This window comes from Centroberyx affinis, unplaced genomic scaffold (assembly GCF_046629955.1).
Source record: "Centroberyx affinis isolate AG114_WGS23_722 - 3 ecotype Tasmania unplaced genomic scaffold, CSIRO-AGI_Caff_v1 ptg005908l_1, whole genome shotgun sequence".
NCBI classification, from domain to species: Eukaryota; Metazoa; Chordata; class Actinopteri; order Beryciformes; family Berycidae; genus Centroberyx; species Centroberyx affinis.
Genome location: NW_027283002.1, coordinates 77105 through 96244, shown reverse-complemented (window position 1 = coordinate 96244; position 19140 = coordinate 77105). Strand labels below are relative to the sequence as shown.

Genomic DNA, 19140 nt, shown 5'->3' with positions numbered 1-19140 from the left:
GGAGTGAAATAATAATACAACTGTAGTATTCCTCATTTTGCTGGGGACCCTTTAGGACTCTCTAAGGACCTTTGGCGGTCCCCGGACCCCAATTTGAGAACCACTGGTTTAACAGTATCAAGGGGCTGAAGCGACAACTGGCCAGTAAGGCAAATGTGGGTCACGAGAGCTCCAAGATTATGTAGTAGTAGCCTCTGAAATGATTTATCTCCTGTGACGGTCAGTTTACACAGCATTTACCGGAGGCAAAACAAAATAAAATGTACACTCATCACATTGTGCATATTATTGTACATTATATCATCCCTCGTAATGCCTGCTGAAACCCCTGGTGGGATAATCCTATGCTTTCAATTTGTGTCAGGTTTTCCATTTTGCTCCGCCCTTCACCTCTACTCTGATTTTACGTAAGGAGGGGCGTACTAATTTTACGCAGAATTCGTTCACTACAGCAGCTGAACCTGTACGCACACAGTCCCAGCTCTGTGCCGGGTGTCGGTGCTCATATCTTAGCAAGTATCGTAACTGGGAATTGCTGTATAATTATCTGCTTAACAAATATACTTTATTGGATGGGAAATTGGACGAATATGAACAATCTCTGATATGCCGCGGAGATCCAGAGGACGCTCTTCTAACCGCTTCACATCTTCACTTCGCCATTCACTGGGCGACAGTAACCGCAAAATATGAGAAAGGCGTTTCTAAGACACGTCCGGCGGTTTCCCTGGGTTACCAATGTGACACTGTACGGATGCCTGTTCGCCGGTGGGGATTTCGTTCACCAGTGGTTTTCTTATAGAGAGGAAATGGACTGGAGGCACACACGGAACGTCGCCGTCGTCGCGTTCAGTTTCCATGGCAACTTCAACTTCTTTTGGATGCGGTTCTTGGAGCGGAGGTTCCCCGGGAATTCCGTCGGGATGGTGTTGCGGAAACTGCTCCTGGATCAGACCACCGCGGCGCCCTTGGCCACCTCCGTCTTCTACACAGGTCGGTGCGTGTCCCGGACAGTTAATGGTTAACCGCGGAACGGATCCGATATCGGTGAATTTGTAACCGGACCTTAAGCCTGTCCCGTGACCTCTCGTAGTGTAACGAACACCATTCATTCATGACAAACGACCATGTCAAACAGAGGTCACGTGAAAGACGTAGCAGAACCAGGACAGATTTGATCTCAACACTACGTAAATCACGTGCAAAACCAGTTTTTAATCAGGGATGTAGGTTAGTGGAGGGTGAACCTGTCACCTTTTTATTTGTCTAGTTTACCCGCCTTTTTAGGCTGACAAATCTGACATAATGACATAAATCATGACATAAATCCATTAAATTCATACTAAACATAATAAACATTATAGAAGTGATGTAGCCAAAGATATAGGCCTATAGACTAGGACATTTATGATTTTATGAAAGTCAAATTTTTGTCTATAAGCTATTGGTATTTTTTCCTTATGGTGATCACCTGGAGCTCTTACCGACTTTTTGTTTGCCACTACATAATATAATGTCTATAATGTGTGGTCATTGAAATTGTAAATCAAAGAAAGTCACCAGCTGTCACTCAAATAATGAAGACTGACTTGTCTCCCTTTGGTTTCAACCAGGAGTTAGCTTCCTGGAGGGCAAAGAGGACATCCTGGAAGACTGGAGGGAGAAATTCCTGAATACATACAAGGTGAGTGGGAGCAGAGAGAGAGAAACTCCCGTTATCTCCCCACCAGCATGTCAGCTTCTGCAGCAAGTGTTCACCACTATAACAATGTAGATTCAGATGTGATGTGACTTCCCAGAGAGTAAGTTGACAGTTAAAGTCTCTCCAGTAATTTCGCCACACACTTAGCCTGCTATCTCTGCTGCATGCCTGGAGGGAGGGAGGGGTGAGGAGGGAGAGGCAGGACTAATGTGAGGTCTAATGAGTGTTTTGAGTCTCGTCTGACTGGATCAGTCTGGATATAAGAATCTGGTGAAGCTGTTTTTAGTTTGTACGCTCCCAGTCACTGGAACAGCTCACACTGTTGCTCTCTTTTAAAAGCAGGCTCAAAACAGTAATTTTCTCTGTGGCCTTTTACTAAATCATCTGCGTGTAAGTGGAAAAGGTGTTATTAATTTTATCATTATTTATTTATTTATTTCTATTTTTATTATTATCCTTACTTAACCTATTTTATATTTCTTTCTTTTTTCTTTTTAATGTCATTTTATGAGTTGAGTGCTGTGATTTTTATCCTTACATTTCTTTCTTTGTTTCTTTCTTCTTAATGCCATTTTATGAGACAAATTCTGTATTTTTTGTGTTTTATGCAAAGCACAAATGAATTTGCCTTGTGTATGAAATGAGCTATGTAAGTAAAGTTTGCCTTTGCCTTTCTGTATGTATCCATATGGGCAGCAGGCTGACATAGTGAGTAGCTATAGGGAGATCGTCCCTCTGACAGCAAGCATCCGCCCTGCTGAAAGGTCCTTGAGGAGAATTTCTCCTTCAAGGATCAATAGAGTATCATGAAAAAAAAATCTATATTCCAGATGGGTGTAAGTAATTGCATAACAAGCCATTAGTAGGCCAGTGGCTGCTCTTCAAAGTGGGAGAACGGCTCTGTCGTGACAATTAGATCCTCCACCCTTCAAGCTGTGAAGTCTGAAGAAAACTGAGGAGAAATTCCAGTCTACACTTTTGTGCACAGCAGTTGACAAGTGTGTTTTGAAGACAAGTATTTGCCTATTTATGTATATTCACAGTTCTGTTAATGCATAACATTATTTCATATAGGTTAGCAATAGTTTATTATTGCTTCATTTGTAATTTATTGTATTATCTCTACTGTTGACTCTACTGATCAGGTTAGCTAACTGTCTTCTCTTATGTAATCTGATCCGCTGGTCTGTCAGTCACTAAAACTAAAGGGTAAAGTTTATTTTCTGCCATTGCCACAGGCTTTAACTATGTCTTTGTTGGTTTTTCTTACATAACACTGTGTAATATGTCTCCATAATGGCTGCAGATATTCAGTGTACATTTTGTTTGTTTCTCTTTTCAGACTGGGCTGATGTTCTGGCCATTCATGCAGGTAAACAAGCACATTAAACTCTCCCATTTCCTCACTGTTGCACTAATTTGAATGGCTTCTATAATTAAAACAAAAAGTCACATTTATTAAAGGGACCTGATGTCAGCCTTTTCTCTATATGACCAATTTTGCAAGAGAAACCTGTCGAGAAACCCTTTTATGCATTTTTTTGTCATTTAAATGTTATTAATTCATTATAAATTCTCAAATTTCTTTTAGATTAAGACAGAATAGAGTCATTGTATTACATCTCACACAAATACTTGCAGAGAAATGCATTTTGAAGTAATTTTGTAGAACAACAAATCAGGGTGACACTTTCAGAAACTACTGTATAGATCTTATACCAGAGAATTATTCATGAATGTGGAAACGAGTAATATACCAAGCACCAAGTAATATACCGACACACAGACATTAACGTTGTCTCTCTCTCTCTCTGTCTCCATCAGTTTATGAACTTTGCCTTGGTGCCTCTGTATCTGCGGACGTCCTTCACCGGCTGCTGTGCCTTCATCTGGGCCACCTTCCTCTGCTTCTCACGGCAGAGCGGCGACGGGACCGCCGGTGCCGCTCTGGCCTGGATGTTCCCCCCCAAAGACCCTCTGACAGAGGGCACGGAGGACAAAACAGGGTCCGCAGAGGAGACAGCAGACTCTAAAGAGAAGGTACAGGTACCAGAGGATGGGATGGCAGCGTCTAAACCTACACAGAACTGAAATATGAGAAAGTTATAAGGGCGGGGATCAAAATGTTATTAGGAAACTCCTGTTCTGAAACAGGAGATGGCCCAGTCCAACGGTCTGCAGGTCTGTGTCACACTGCCAGGATTAGGGGGGTGAATTTCCACCTGGGTCCCCCGTGCTAAAGATGTGTGCACCCATGATACTGTAAGGTGTTTTGGGTGAAAGCGTCAAGCACCAAATTGCCTGCACATATGTTATTTTAATATACAGAGTTCATAAAGCACGTCAGCTCTGTGGGGAAAATGTCATCCAGCCGGTCCCATAGTGCACCATGCAGTATTTCTGGTAAAGTCTGGTGAAGGTGTGTCTGCAATCTGGAGTAACCTGGTTCTATTTGAACATGTTGGAAAATATTAGGGATTTACGAGGATTTATGAATCTGGGATTGTAGTTATTACGATGGGAAGATTAATAAAATGTGAAATTATTGGCAGACATTATTGCATCTAAATGAAAAGACTGGAAAGAGTTGTAGCGTGAGAAAGAGATATTTCCACTGTGTGGAGTGGCAGCTAACCTCCTAGCTCGGCCTTATTTCTTGATAATATCTGGCTTAAATTTTACACATTTGAACATTCGGATCCTGTTCCTCCGCTCAGATCGTGCTCTGCGACTGCGAGACGGAGGCTGATCTCTGAACACAGGAACAAAAATTCTAGGAATTTTCCGGTTTGGTTCCAGTTTACGCTCTGGCAGAGGAAGCGGCAATTACAAACGCACCAGATGTTTAGGCACTTTACCGACGGATTAGTATGACCATGGTAATGACATCAAACAAGGAAACTGTCAGCACATGGCACACTGAGCAAAGCAAACAGGAGGGACAGTATGGGTTTACTGACAGTGCACCAAGTGAGGACAAAGCAGCACAAACGATAAAGGAACATTAACTCCAGATCAGTTTCTGGAACATTCACTCTATGAACTATAAACATATCTATTTCTCATATGTTAACGCTTATCTCATCCTTCACATATCAATATTGCAATAATAAGATACTGCTGAAGATTACGTTTAGTTCATTTAATGATGACTGTTGAAAGTTGTTTCAAATATCCATTTACTTGAACAGGGAAATGTTGCCTCTAGTTGTCTTTTATGCTAATGTGATACTGTGGAAGTCTCTCCCGCTCTCTCTTCTATCTCTCTCTCTGTCCCTGCCTCTCTCTCTGTTTCACATTCCACCATTTGCCATTTTTCCGTGACATGTCACATCAGAGGTTATGCCATTCTTTATTTTTAAATTTTACCTCTTAGTGAAGATGTTCTAGGTTCAGTTTTCAGAGACTCAAGCCGTAACTTGAAAGATACAGTATATGCTAATGTGACCTTGCCTACAGCGATTCTTCAAAATTCATTCCAGATCACTCCGCCAAGCATTTCTCCATTTAAAAAGGGAACACAGCTCAGCTCAAGAACTGACTGTTACTCCGAGTAAAGGATTTGTGAACACCAACATCTCTCTCCCAAAGCTAGAAGTCATTCTGCCTCTGTACTGATGTGTCAGCACAGATTAGGGGTTGGGACAAACTCTTCTCTCTGGTTTCTGGTGATGTTAGACAGCAGTGTGTGTTTTTAGGGTTAGGGTTAGGGGCTGAACCTTCTACGGCATAGAAGAAAACAACATATTTCAAAGTTGACATTCAACTTTTGGGGAATTTAACCCTGAAATTCGCAGTGTCACAGACAGACGTGACATCACTCTTTTATTGGTTTCTGATCAAGCCCTTTCTGATGTGGCTTAGTCCAAGATACAGTTTGGGATTACACATTGAGGACAATGCTAAAGAAAATGTAGGTGTTTTTATTTTGTTTTATGTCTCATTGAATTGAATGTATGCTGTGAATATGCCAGCATTTTATAATGATATTATAATGTTTGAATTTGGTACAAGACAGACAGATCTCATCTCAATTTTTGTAATTGTATCTTTTAGTATACTTATATCTACTAAGAATAATAGCAAATATCAGTGTAGTAATAGTATGATTGTTCTTTCAGACCAATACCTGATTATTTGTGGCCTAATGTATAGCGTGTCTGAATATATACCAGAAACTTCAGACCATGCTGCCATAACTTGACATGCTGATGTACTTCACTGGAAATAAAAGGTCAAATCAATGAATGTTTCATTTAGTTCATATCTGCATTACACTGGATATGAGCTAAAGAATGGATAATATAAAATAACTAACTCATGGTTAATGTTCTACTTGGGTACGACCTGAAATTTCTGTCTTGATTAACCAGTTTTAAACCAGTTTTGATATTAAGTGTTCTGCACCAGTTGTTGTATGAAAAAAAAAAAGATTGTATCACAGTTTTTGCACTACTGTTCTAACCATGGTTGAGGTAAATTATATTTATTGTTGAATAAATTGAAAATATTCCATTGGCTCAGTGTGACTGTTTACTGGTTAGTTTATGTTCTCTCACTGTCTGTTTCTCCCTCTCCCTCGATTCAAAATAAAGAGTTTTTCTTGCATTATAATTCTTACATTTGTTACACTGCCAAAGCAAGCAGCTATAACAGCTATAACAACAGATCTTTAATGGTAAGTGTTATTAATACAAAAGGACAACATCTATTTATTGAATTTTGGTTGAAAATTTGCAACCGGTGTTCAATAATAGAGGCTACAACATAATTGTCTCGTTTTATTATTGATTTTTCTTTCTATGGTCCACAGTTGATACTCACATCATGATAACTTGCTGTATGTGCTGCCAGAAACGCACATTTTTTTCTGCTCAAAGTTGTTGAATCTTGGGTGTATTTTTTGCACGAGTTTCACTTGCCTCTGTGTATTACTCACAGTGTAATTGGAAATGCGGCTCTGCCCCCATCTCTTGGGAACTCAGTGAGCACAGCTTGTACTCCCTGGGCAGAAAGGCCTGCCTGGTGTCGGCCTATTTCTGTAGCCTGCTGTGTATTCCAGTCAGTGTTTTCCCTATAGGTCACCCCACTATGGCATATCTCTCTATCTCTCTATCTCTCTCTCTCTCTCTCTCTCTCTCCATCCCTCTCTCCCCCTCTTTATCTCTATCACTTCAAGAATGAACCTGTAGGCAGCTATTAATAAAGTTGTGTCTAAATTAGTAACAGGCTATCCCAACAGATTCCATTGCTCTTATAAGCCTTATGCAACCGGACACTCAGAGTGGGAACACCTGTCACTTACCCCTGACAGCTGCCTGCCACATAGAGACACTTCAGAGACAATGCTAAAAACACCTAAAGCCTCCCTGCTATGTTTTCATAAAATGAGTCTAAGAAATAGCCTACTTGAACTGTATAGGCTATAGGCAGAACTTTCAGATATAAACTCAAAAATAATTCTTCCAAAGCCTCACACTCCAAGGCTGCTGTGGCTGGCCTATTGTTTTATTCGATGTTGTCTCGGTGCCAGTGGGTGTCTCCAGTTTTCACAATCTCCCCGTGCTCACTGCGCATGCTCCCTGCATCCTTCTCTCCTCCACCACCACGTCGAGGGATTTGAAAGCTTGAATAAAGATGCTCAACGTCTCGGGTCGCTGGAGCCTTGTCACCGGGCGAAACTGAATCATCTGGAAGTACGCGAAGAGGAACCGCACACGCTTACAGTCGCGGAAGAAGACCGGGCCTCCTCTTATCTCGGTTTGGTACAATTTTTTTTTACTCCTGCGATGGAACTGAAGAAATCGATTTCGGACACGGAGCGCGCGCTCAGGAGCTACGGCGCCGTGTCAGAAACGGCATGGACAACAGACAAAGGTGAGCGTCATGCATGATAATATGATGCATTATTGACCATTAGACCGAAAATGAGCCGTTGGTATCGTGGTCTTTTCGGGATATGCTTCACTTTAAAAGGAAACCCACAGCGATCAGTTTGCTTTACGGCTGATGCATATGTTTCAGAAAGCGGTAAAGGCTGGATCACTGTTATCGGTGCTAAAAGGCCTATTATTTCCCCACCGTTAAAATTAATATCTATTTTACTCAGTAAAATAGCCTATCAGAGCAGTATTTGTTGTCTGAGCTATGGAAGTAGATGATCGCGGGTGCTGTGTGGTTTCTGAATGGATTTTAGCGAAGGGAAGGCGCCTTGAATGCTCCCCGGTCTGAACGCACTGACTACAGCATGCAAGCTTAATGCATTTTCAAACTTGTCTGTCTGGTGCTTTGATCCAGTGTGTTAATCTGCATCCCAACCGGAGCCGATGCAGAGCGATGGAGCTGGAGAAGTCTACCAGCTGTGCTTTGAGTCAATACACTGACAGCAAACTGCAGGGCTGCGCTCTGATCAACACTCAAAGGCAAATCAAATATGAGCGTATATGGCAAATTGCCTTACAGTAAGTAAATGGTGAATAACTAAAGCTTTAGTGTATATAAGACAGTTTAAAGGAAGGTTTTTATAGATTTTCAGACAGTATTCCTCACTTTTTGTAACTGAATTGGAGGATCACTTTGAATACTGATATGAATCATGATAAGCCATATATGACAAGTGAGAAAGGGGGATAAATACTGTATTGATGCAACTAAGAAAGTGAAATATTCTTTCAAATGTGTCTGAGTTGATTCCACTGAAGTGAACTCAGTAGATTGGAGCAGAGTGGGAAGAAACTCAGAGATTAATTCAACTCTGAGTAGAAAAAAAATTCAGTGGATATTTTTAGAAACAGAACCAGTCATCTCTCTCCCTCTCCCCCCCCCTTTCTCTCTCCCCCTCTCTCTCTCAGTCTCCCACAAACACACACATTCACAGTGTCCCCATTTTCCTCCACTGAACAGCTCACAAGCACAAACACAAACACACACACACAGAAAGAGAGAGAGGGAGAGGGAGAGAGAAACCCCCCCAAGCTCATTTCCTCTTATTTCTAATACTAAGGCAAATATCAAAGGTGTTTACCTTGCAGTTTCTGTTGTGTTCACCATCTGTTTTTGGGATGCAGTCCAGCAGCAGCACCAGCTGTGTGTACATCGATGCAGCGCAGCTTCTGAATCTGATGTTGTGCAGATGCTGTCATTTCCCTTAATGCCCAGCCTCTGTGGCCAATGCACCATGCACCATCCAGGCTCTTAGTAGGCTGTGTTTATCAGTGATTAACCAATAATGCTGAAGTGTATTGATGAGGCGGTTTGTTTTAATGCAGCTGTGGTAATTCAATTTGATTCATTAGCGTGGGTGTCTGGTTTACATCTGCCAGTGATGCGAGAGACACCGATGAGGAAGAGTTCTGCATGCTGCTTGTGTTGAAATGTTGGTTGAAACTTGGACGGTGTGAACTTCACATTAGTCAATCTGTCCCTATGGTGAACGGGCAGCTTTTAATCAGGAGTAATTTATCCCTTTCATGCCCTGTATACTTGCTGATGCTGATTGTATGCGAGTTAAAATAGCTTCCTCAGAGGAGAGAGGGCTTTTGACAGTTTAGGAGCTCTGTCTCTGTGTAGATGTTATTGAGCTGGCCCTCTGCCACTTTAATGGGCCGGTCAGGACTTACTGCAGCTCGGTCTTATTGATGGTCAGCACATGGTTGTGTGTGTGAGGGAGAAATATATGAACAGAGAGAGCAAGAAACAGAGAGAGAGGGAAAGAGAGACACATTTATCACACCGTGTTACTGACCTCTGCTCCTGCTGTTTCTCATATCGTGCTGCAGCTGCAACGCCTGGGCAAAATGCAACTTTTATTTTGCTTCGACGTCTGTTGTCAACAGACACTCTGGATGATGATTCAGTATCAGAGAGGCACAAACAAACTCAGGCCAGCCTGCAAAGGCTTCTGTGTGCCATGGTGAGTCAGCTCCATTCTCAGCAAGCGTCCACGAAAGAAGCACAAACACAGACTGCAGCTCCTGTCACTGGAGAAGGACGAAGGCCTGATTCAGTGCTCTAATGAGTTACAAGACATTATTTCAGACACTGTAGATAAATATCATGTGCCACTCATCCGTTTGGTAGTGTAGTTTGGCGAGTATGAAATAACTCTTTTACATAGGTGTATAAAGGCCTGTCAGTTCCTCTCTATTGTCAGACAAAATGTTGCATCTCCAAAATGTTAACTTTTTAGGAGCTGAAAAAAATCTGTTTGATTCTTCCATTGAAGGTTAATCAGTTTGACATTTTAGTCAAATAATTTGGTTTGTTCCCAGGTTTATGAAATATTCTCATATTCTCAGCTGTCAATTACAGTGAGAAAAGACCCAAAACATTTAAGATGTAAGGTTTTTACAGGATGCTGTGTGTCTGCTGGGAGTTTGTTTTTGCTCCTGCTGTCTCCCTGTGGTACACTTGGCTGTAAAATATTAATGCGCTGCACAGAGCGGCAGGGGGAAGATGCTGTTCACAATACAGGATGTCAGGGGTATGAAGTGAAGTTTGACCCTTGGCTTCTCTTGAAATAGATACATATCGTAGAATATAGGATATTATTCCACATGTAGTACTACACAATTTTTTTCTAAAGATTATTTTTGGGGCATTTTTCCTTTTATTTGATAGTTTGCACTGGAGAGAGACAGCAAAGATTGGGAGAGACAGAGAGGGGGATAACTTACCGACAATGACAATTATCCGATATCATGATTTTAGCTTTTAACATTAAAAATCGTGGAATATTTTTGTATTGGCAATAGAAAACCACTTCACTTAGAATACCCACTGTAGTTGGAAATAGTCAAGATGTTGTAAAAAGTGCAGTAAAATAATTCTGTTCTTCAAATCAATGAGACTAATAATCATGATCACAATAATTGGGCTTATCATTTCAGCCATAAAAATGCAGCCCGATCCATATATGTGATCAGCCTTGTCATCAGCACTCATAACACTGTAGACATGCTGCAAGACTCTGGTGTCATCAGGGGTTGGTCACCATTTGAAATGCCTCAGTGTTTGCAGTGGTCAGAGTATTGATCCGTGCAAACAGCATTTGGTCAGTGTTAGTGTTTACTGGGAGCAGGGTGTCCGCTCTCTGCCTGCTATTGGCCGAGGGGGGTTGTGAGGTCACTGGCCTCGGTGCAAGGAGGATTAGCCCAATCAGCGAGAAGCGACAGCAGGTCATTGATCTGTGTCAGGATCAGGTATCTGCTGTCTTTAATATCATCAGACCTGTCTTGCTGCCATCAAAAGCCTTCAGCCTAAAACAGTGTGACTCAGTTGGCTGAATTGTTTTACTCCTGGTTATCCTCATGGCACACAACAGAGTGTTTTGGCATTGTTTTAGCTTACTGAGACATATTCTAAGACCAAAGTGTCCACAAAAAAAATGGACAGTAGTCATTTGTGCCTGAGTGGATCAAAGTGTCAGAATCTCAGAACTTCAAGCCGCCTCTTTTAATTACGCACGCCTCTTTCTCCCCACACATTTGGTTCTTGGCTGCAGTGGCTGTAAGATGACTCCTCATGAGGAGATGAGGCGAGAAACGCGTTTGCCAAGAAACGGACTCACCATATGAGTAAGTTTTGACGATGAAAAACTTCTCACAAGCACCCTTGGATATAATTGTCACATGAAATCGAATGAGAATGAATTACAAATTAGGTATGGGTGTCGTACCTCTGGACTTACTGGAGCGTTAGGTTTGTAATTTGGCCATTGTGTTGAGTTCAGTGAGCAGTGTCCAAGATAAAGAGAATGAAATAACAGACAGGACTGAAGCAGTGCTGTCTTCGTAAAAGACTCTCCTGTGTTGTTCATCTTGTTTTGCTGGGGCGTCAAAGGGAGGATATTGATATGCTGAGATATTTGTAGTGTCTGGCTTCATCGTGGGAGCAACAAGTGGGGTTCTTCAACATGAAAAAGGCAAAGTTGCTGTAGTATTGGAATAAAAATCTCTCTGGGATGTTAGAGATTATTTCGTTCTCTTGTTCGCCCCTTCTGCTCTTTCGATTGATCTCTCCTGTCTCTCTCCTATCTTTCCTATCCTTCCTTTCCTCGTCTTTCTCTGTACTCTGTTTTTCACCCGTCTCCCTTCTTCCCTCCTGCCGCTCAGGTCATTCGGACGTGTCCATGGCAGAGAGCACCATGTCTCCGGATGAGATCGAGGTGGAGATGACTCGTATCCAGCGCCTGAGAGAGGTCCTGGTGCGCCGGGAGTCCGAGCTGCGCTTCATGTGAGTGGACTGACTGTTGAATTGTCACTTGTTATCTTTTTGTTGGCCTTTAAAACGCTATACACTCCACTGATCACACTCCATAACATACACTAAAGCATCTATAAAGCATGACAGAGTTGATCCTCCTGGTGCTATAAAAATCCCTTTTGCTGTCCTTGATGATTAGGTGACACTTGACACTTTCATGACGTATTGCAAATGATTCACCTCAAAATGTGTCTATTGATGTTTCCAGCCTCAAGCTCCAGTGTTATCTCCTGAAGTTAGCAAGCTTCAGGTTCCAAGATGCCACTGTTTTAAGACTCTTTTACTATACAGTTTCCGTTGTAGGCCGCTCAGGGAAGCTGGCCATTTGTCCATTGATTATTCAGAGGGCTGAACATGCCAATCGTAGTTGAATGAGCCACCGTGATGAACTCGTTTGCTCCTCATCAACATAGCTCCGAGGATTATGGATCAATGTTCGGGAGGAGGTTCATTTCCCTCCGTCTGTTCTAAACCCTTACTGGCTTTGTTGTAGGATCAGAAGAAATCTGGTGATGAGGTGAATGTTGTGTCTGGGTTTTTTGCGCAGCCCGACAACATGTGTGTTGCTTAACTGATCAAACCAATATTGAGTTAAATATTGGGTAATTGTACTATAGCAGCACTTAAAGGATAAGGCTGGTGTTTTTTAATGCATTGCTTACCATCAACAAATCCTATGAAAATAACAAAATCAGCAATGATTTTGTTTTGCAAACAAGTCTCGTCCATGTAGCCGGTGCCCAATGAAGCCATGTCCCAGCAGCCATAGAACTCCATTGTATTAAAAAAACGATTAAAAACACATCAAAGAGCCATGCTGTTGCTCTGGGCAGCATATTTCATCATCGCGATGCACCGGGCCAGCCTACTTTTTCCTCAAACAACTTAATAAGCCGGCTGTAAACACTTTGCGATCTCAGGAAAGTAGTTCCGTAGCACCGAAAATAGTCCCTGGCGTAATGAAGAATTTGTTCCCATTTGAATTTGATTTGGTAATAACTACAACAGCCTGACTTTTCGTGGTAACAGTTAACGAAAATTGAAAGTATGTCTTTGTGAGCTGTATTTCAAGGTTTTTAGCTTACAATTGGAGCCAATTACTTCCAGGTTGACGGCTAAAAACGGTACGTGGGAAGTCAGAAAGTAACGGGAGTAGAGCAAACACATTGTTGATTTTGTTATTTTCATAGGATTTGTTGACGGTAAGCAATGCATTAAAAAACGCCAGCCTTATCCTTTAACGTTTTAGTGTGGCCAGTTGCAGTGTGACGGATGAGGTGACAGATATGTGACGTTTGAGAGAGATCAGTGATGTGTGTAGAGAGATGTCAGTTAAAGTGTCAGTTCACACATCCACTTGAACGGCTTCATTAGCCTGCCACACTGCCTGTTACCTACGTCTCCGTGTTGTCAGGCTCTGTGTGACTCAGAGTGGCACACACACACACACACACACACACACATATATGGAGCCATAACCACAGACACACAATTACGCAATCATGCACACACACACATACACACACTAGCAGATGGAGTGTCAGAGTGCAGAAGCTGCTGGAAGCCACAGTTGGGATTGAGGGAGTTGGTGAACACAAGGCAGAGCGAGAGAGAGAGAGGTAGAGAGACAGAGACAGAGAGAGAGAGAGAAGCTGAAGGGAGGGGTCAGCAAGATGGTGAGAGGCGTGCTGAGCGAGTGAGGAAAGAAAGCAGAAGGAGGGAAGTGTAAAAAAGGAGCGACAGGGATCTAGGAGGAGACGAGAGATGAAGGCAGAGAGAGGGGAGGAGGAGGAGAGGGAGGAGGAAGGGAGCTGTGGATGAGTCATCGGTCTGATTTATCACAGGGAGAATTAAATCCCTGGTAGCTGTCACCGCTCTGCGGAGAGGAAGAGGGGAGGAGTGGGAAGCTTGGAGAGACGACAGAGGGGGAGTGTGTGAGGAGACCCGTGGGGCGAGTCCTCGGGTCCGCAGGCTGCAGCCAGAGCAGAGTGGACTGATTTATACAGCGTGTGGTGCTACACAAGGACTGGGTTTTCCTATTCACTTTTCTCTTTTGTTGTTTGCTCTCATAATTAGAAGTGTAGGAGGACATCGTATGTATGTCCTGAGGCTCATGCTCAAATTAAACAAATTCCCTCTCTGCCCTTTTGGAAAGGTGCAGCGTTGTTGAGTTTGTACAGAGTGATTTCACTGAGATGCAATTTTTGTTGTTGAAAAAGAAATCCATGCTCAAGCAACAAAAAAAACAAAACAAAAAGGAGAGGTGCGACCTGAAATCCAAAATAGCACGCTGAGAGAGAAAGGTGCAACACTCTCTTGTAGTAAAAAAACCCAGAAGATAATCTATTGATATAGCTATACAAATACAGAGTAAATATAAAAGGTGGGCTTCTTGACAGATACATTTTATATTTACATTCATATAAATCATTCCCATAGTTTTTTTTTCCAATTATATTTGCGTTTCTTTAAGTGTTCACTACAATATACTGTACATCATTGCTTAACATCATTGCAATCAGATGAGGTTATCCAAAATGGAACCAGCTAATAATATACAGTATGTTGTTCTTTGATCTAATGAAAGGCAGTGATTCATTCTTTTTTTTTTCCTTTTTTTTTTAGGATGGATGACATTCAGCTCTGCAAAGACATCATGAGTCTAAAGCAGGATCTGAGACAGATTGTCACAGTACCAGGTACAAATACACACAAACACACACACACCAATTTTTTTTGCCTCCCTCCTCTGCCTCCCAAACAAACAAAATCAAGAAAACCAACTGTCCACCCTTCAGGAAACAAACCAGTCAGAATTGATCCTCTGTTTACAGTCTTGCTAAACTGTCCGCGGCCCGGTGTGGATTCAACAAAATATAGAGTTTATGGCAGAAACTGCTTCTGTATGCAGCTCACCAGAATCCCATAATAACCTCAGCCGGCATCACGGTGATTTGTAGGAAGGCTCGTCACGCTAAAGTACACGGGATTGATCGTAAGTCCCAGGGACGTGCTAGAGTTATGAGGGAGAGGCATCATTCTTCTCAGGTAGTGATACACACACACAAACACACACACAAACACACACACACACACACACACACACAAACACACACACAAACACACACACACACACACACAAACAGCTGCGATGGCAATATGGGCCAAGGGAGCCTTCCCAGGCACTGTGGCCAAAATGAGTTTCAGTAAACTCTGTTCATTTCCTCTGTCTAAATGGCTCGGGGTCTATTTGTGGTGAGTGCTGACACAGGCGACAGAGTCAAATATGGGAATCATTCCACGGCCGGTTCCACTGCTGCTGACTGTCGCCGCAGCTGGCACAATATGAAATTCAGTGAAAATGTGCTTACGTGTAAAAGCAACTAGAACAACAAATTGGATGGTTCTGTTGACATCAGATGCATCATATACTGTAGATACGACACTTACCTGAATCAGTGTATACACCCAGTTATGCAAAATACAATGCAGTGGGAAGTAGGGCTGGGCGATATATTGTATAATATTGATGTTGTGATATGAGACTAGATAATAATAATAATAATGATAATAAACTTTATTTGTATAGCATCTTTCATACAAGAAATGCAGCTCAAAGTGCTTTACAACAAAGAAATTACATGCACCAAGTGCTTCACATAAAACATGATAATAATAGTGAAAATAAGATAAAGATGAGAATAGAATACATAGAATGCATCTTCACATGAAAATAGACATAGAATGAGCATAAAAAACAGGGATAGAATGCCATAATTAATGTAAAATAAGATGGAGAATAAAACCCACTTGATAATAATAGTAAAAATAAAATAAAAATGAGGAATGCATAACATAAGATGGAAAATAAACTCCACTGAATAATAATAATAAAAATAAAGAATAGAGTACATAGAATACATAAAATCAAGTAAAATACAACATTTTAAAAGAAGTGCAGCAGTGCATAAGTGCGAAGCAAAGTGCAAAAAAAAGTTTCAGGCCTGTATCAGGAAAGTCATAGCTAGTTAAAGGCTAAAGTGAAGAGATACGTTTTTAGCTTTCTTTTAAAAATATTTAGCGAGCTGGCTTCCCTGATATCTATAGGCAGTGTGTTCCAGAGCTTTGGGGCATAATTGACAAAGGCTGCATCCCCGATTTTCTTTCGTCTGTTGCTGGGAACCTCCAATAAACCAGCAGCTGATGATCGCAGTGTTCCTGAAGACAAGTAGTGAACAAGGGAGTTAGCAATGTAGCTTGGTCCTAGCCCATTAAGGGCTTTGTATATAAGGAGGAGGACCTTATAATCAATTCTAAATGTTACAGGAAGCCAGTGTAGAGCAGCTAAAACTGGACTAATGTGCTCTCTCCTCTTGTTTCTGGATATCGTATGGGATTTTGGTTATGGTAATATTGTGAAATAACTTACTTCTTCCTGGTCTTAAAAGCTGCATTACAGTAAAGTGAAACAATTTTCTGAACTTATTAGCTTGTTCAGGCTGAGATTACTCATTACTGATTACACATTACTGATTCTGAATGATCATTACTCATTTTCAAAATTTTCCTGTGTGTAAGTATCTTATGAAAGCACAAATACTCATCCCCAAAATATCGTCACATTATCCATATCGAGGTATTCGGTGTAAAATATTGTGATATTTGATTTTATCAGTATCACCCAGCCCTAGCAGGAAAGTAAACACACCTATGTGTATTTACATCAACACTACAGTGAGCAGGAAGGGATTGAGTGTCTTGTTCAAGGACACAGAGACAGGAGACACGGCTGTTTGGGAGATGAACCTGTGACCTGTGTGGTTTTTTTAACCACTTGGCCTCCCTGCCACTTATATTTGGCACTACTGCTCATGCAAACTAAACACACTGTTATACAGAATTGCCGCACGTCGACAGCAACATCCCCATGAGCCACATACAGGCCTTCTACATATGAATGCAGCGGTTAGGGGTCCTGCCAGCCCATTATTTCACTACAGCACAGTGAGAGTCATGTGACAAACAGACCCTGCTGCCTTCCCCAGCTCCTGTGACATTACAATTTATGCGTGCGAGGCCCTGCGTCCCTCAGTGTGTCCTGCCCCCGGGGGAGAGCGCCACGGCTCCACTTTATTTCCGGCTGGGATAAAGAGCTGATGTTGCACTCCTTCGCAAGCCTTTCCCACCTGGCAGAGCTGCCGCTGGTGTCAAACACACCGCAACCTACCTCTGGAGCTGTGTGTGTGTGTGTGTGTGTGTGCATGCACTCTGGCTAGTCTGTTTGTGTGTCTTTTTCTGTGCGTTGGAGCGTGAAGGTTAGGAGAGTAAGACAAAGCCCGTCCAATTGCGATGGATATTGAGTTCCTGGATCTATGACTGTGAATGTAAATTCCTCAGACTAACAGAACAAAAAAAACAAAAAAAAAACAGAACTCACTAGCATTTGCATAATTAAGTCAGTAGCTTACTTGTTATAAATTATACATGAGGAAAGTATTTAAGATCTTGTTTGTGATGTGAGTCAGTATTTAGAAACCAGCTGACATTGCTGTAAGGTTGGTTTGGCTGTTAAGGTCAGTAATTAAATGCGTGGTGCTTGCATTGGTGTATTGCAGATATTTCATGGGAATAAATAAAATATTAAGGCTAATGTCCCCCCCGGTTTCTCACTCCATCCATTTCTTTCTTTGTTTCCTTCCTTCCTTCCTTCCTCCTTTCTTTCCCTCAGAGAAAGATAAGACCAAGAAGCACAGGCAGCGAGAAGAGGAGCTGATCTTGAAGATCCACAAGCTGGTGCAGAAGAGGGATTTCCTGGTGGACGATGCCGAGGTGGAGAGATTAAGGTAGAGCTGCGCTAATATATCAGGGACAGTTATTAATATCCGGCACAGGGCTCAAAGTATTTGGGAGTTTAAAGTGGAGATCAGCGCCGGTTTATTTACACAGAGACAGAGCAGGGAACAGGTAGCAACAACTTCCTCACGCACTGTTTTCTTCATTTGGCACACACAGAAGGCTGGCAGAGAAACAGTGACCAGGAGAGTAAATGTGTTGAGTAAACGTGGGTCTGGAGGCAGAGGACTGGGTCACTTCATCATCGTCCAGCTCTCTGATGGCAGCGCCGCCTGCTCTCTGTTGTGTGTGGGAGGCTGATTGATGGCCGAGGCTCTGCTTTGTCATTTTCCACTTCCTCCTGCTCTGTTCCTGGCGATAACCCCGCTCTGTCCGTGACACAGAAATAACTTACAGAGCAGATATGGTGTGATATATAAAATCACAGTCGTTTTTAAATCACTGACTGTAAGTGTTGAGGCATTTGTGAGCCGTCTCAATTAGATTATAGAGATTCTATTTTGGTGGGTTATTTAAATCAGAATAATATATGAACAGATTAGGATGTTAGAGAACATTGTGGAAGCTATATTGCCATACTATGACTGCTAGGCTTTCAAAGCAGTTAAATAGAGGCAATTTGCATAATATGTACTGTATTCAACTGACTGACTAAGATATGGCTGTATCCTGACCCAGGGAGCAGGAGGAGGATAAGGAGATGGCTGAATTCCTCAGGCTGAAGCTGTTGCCTCTGGAGAAGAAGATCAAAGTCACGCAACGTGAGACGCTGCGGCTTATAAAAACACAGACACACAGGTGTATCATGCACATCCATTTCCACAGTGTGATAATCTCTCTCTTTACTCCCCCGCTTCTCTATTTCAAGATCCTCCAAAGCCCAAGAGACAAATCCCAGAGCCGCCGCCCAACAAGCCGTCCATCACCAAGTCAGGAGTGGCCATCATTAAAGACTGCTGCGGAGCCACCCAGTGCGCTGTCATGTAACCAACAGAGACCTCTGTGTGACCCCGCTCCTGTCCCCCCCGTCTCAGAAAAAAAAAAAAAAAAAACCATTACACACTCTCACATCACAACATGCTCTGCTGACTTTTACATCACCTCCTGTGACCCAGAGAACCCTGGCCCCCCGAAGCTAGGAGAGTTTCCCCTTGACACTGATCAGGAGTCACATTGGTAATTTAACCACGAATAAGGCTTCGGCCGGGCGGTGTGGAAACTGATCCCTAGTCAGCACTCATGGGAAAACTTCTGTAAGGGGAGATTGCTGAACAAATGTACAGAAGAAATAAAGAGGCCGCTCAAATGGAATATATAGAGTG

At 42.3% G+C, this 19140-nt stretch overlaps 1 protein-coding gene across 5 annotated transcripts; it reads left to right on the top strand.

Annotated features, from left to right (window-relative positions):
- Positions 1 to 537: 537 nt before the first annotated feature.
- On the top strand, positions 538 to 18805 carry LOC139667954 (bMERB domain-containing protein 1-like). Of its 5 annotated transcripts, XM_071547415.1 has the most exons (7): positions 7492 to 7579; positions 10876 to 10878; positions 11815 to 11935; positions 14591 to 14664; positions 17694 to 17808; positions 18497 to 18579; positions 18687 to 18805. In XM_071547415.1, the coding sequence occupies exons 1-7, from the start codon at positions 7492 to 7494 to the stop codon at positions 18803 to 18805; spliced, it is 603 nt and encodes a 200-aa protein (XP_071403516.1). The 5 variants fall into 5 exon arrangements, with proteins under 5 accessions (XP_071403512.1, XP_071403513.1, XP_071403516.1 ...); XM_071547411.1 differs by lacking the exons at positions 7492 to 7579; positions 10876 to 10878 and adding an exon at positions 538 to 993; XM_071547414.1 differs by lacking the exon at positions 10876 to 10878.
- The last annotated feature ends 335 nt before the right edge of the window (positions 18806 to 19140 follow it).

Coding starts and splice junctions, on each gene's coding strand:
- LOC139667954 (XM_071547411.1), top strand. CDS start 690: ATGAGAAAGGCGTTTCTAAGACACGTCCGGCGGTTTCCCTGGGTTACC. Junction 994..11,814: donor CACCTCCGTCTTCTACACAG/GTCGGTGCGTGT, acceptor CCTGCCGCTCAG/GTCATTCGGACGTGTCCATG. Junction 18,580..18,686: donor GAAGATCAAAGTCACGCAAC/GTGAGACGCTGC, acceptor CTCTATTTCAAG/ATCCTCCAAAGCCCAAGAGA.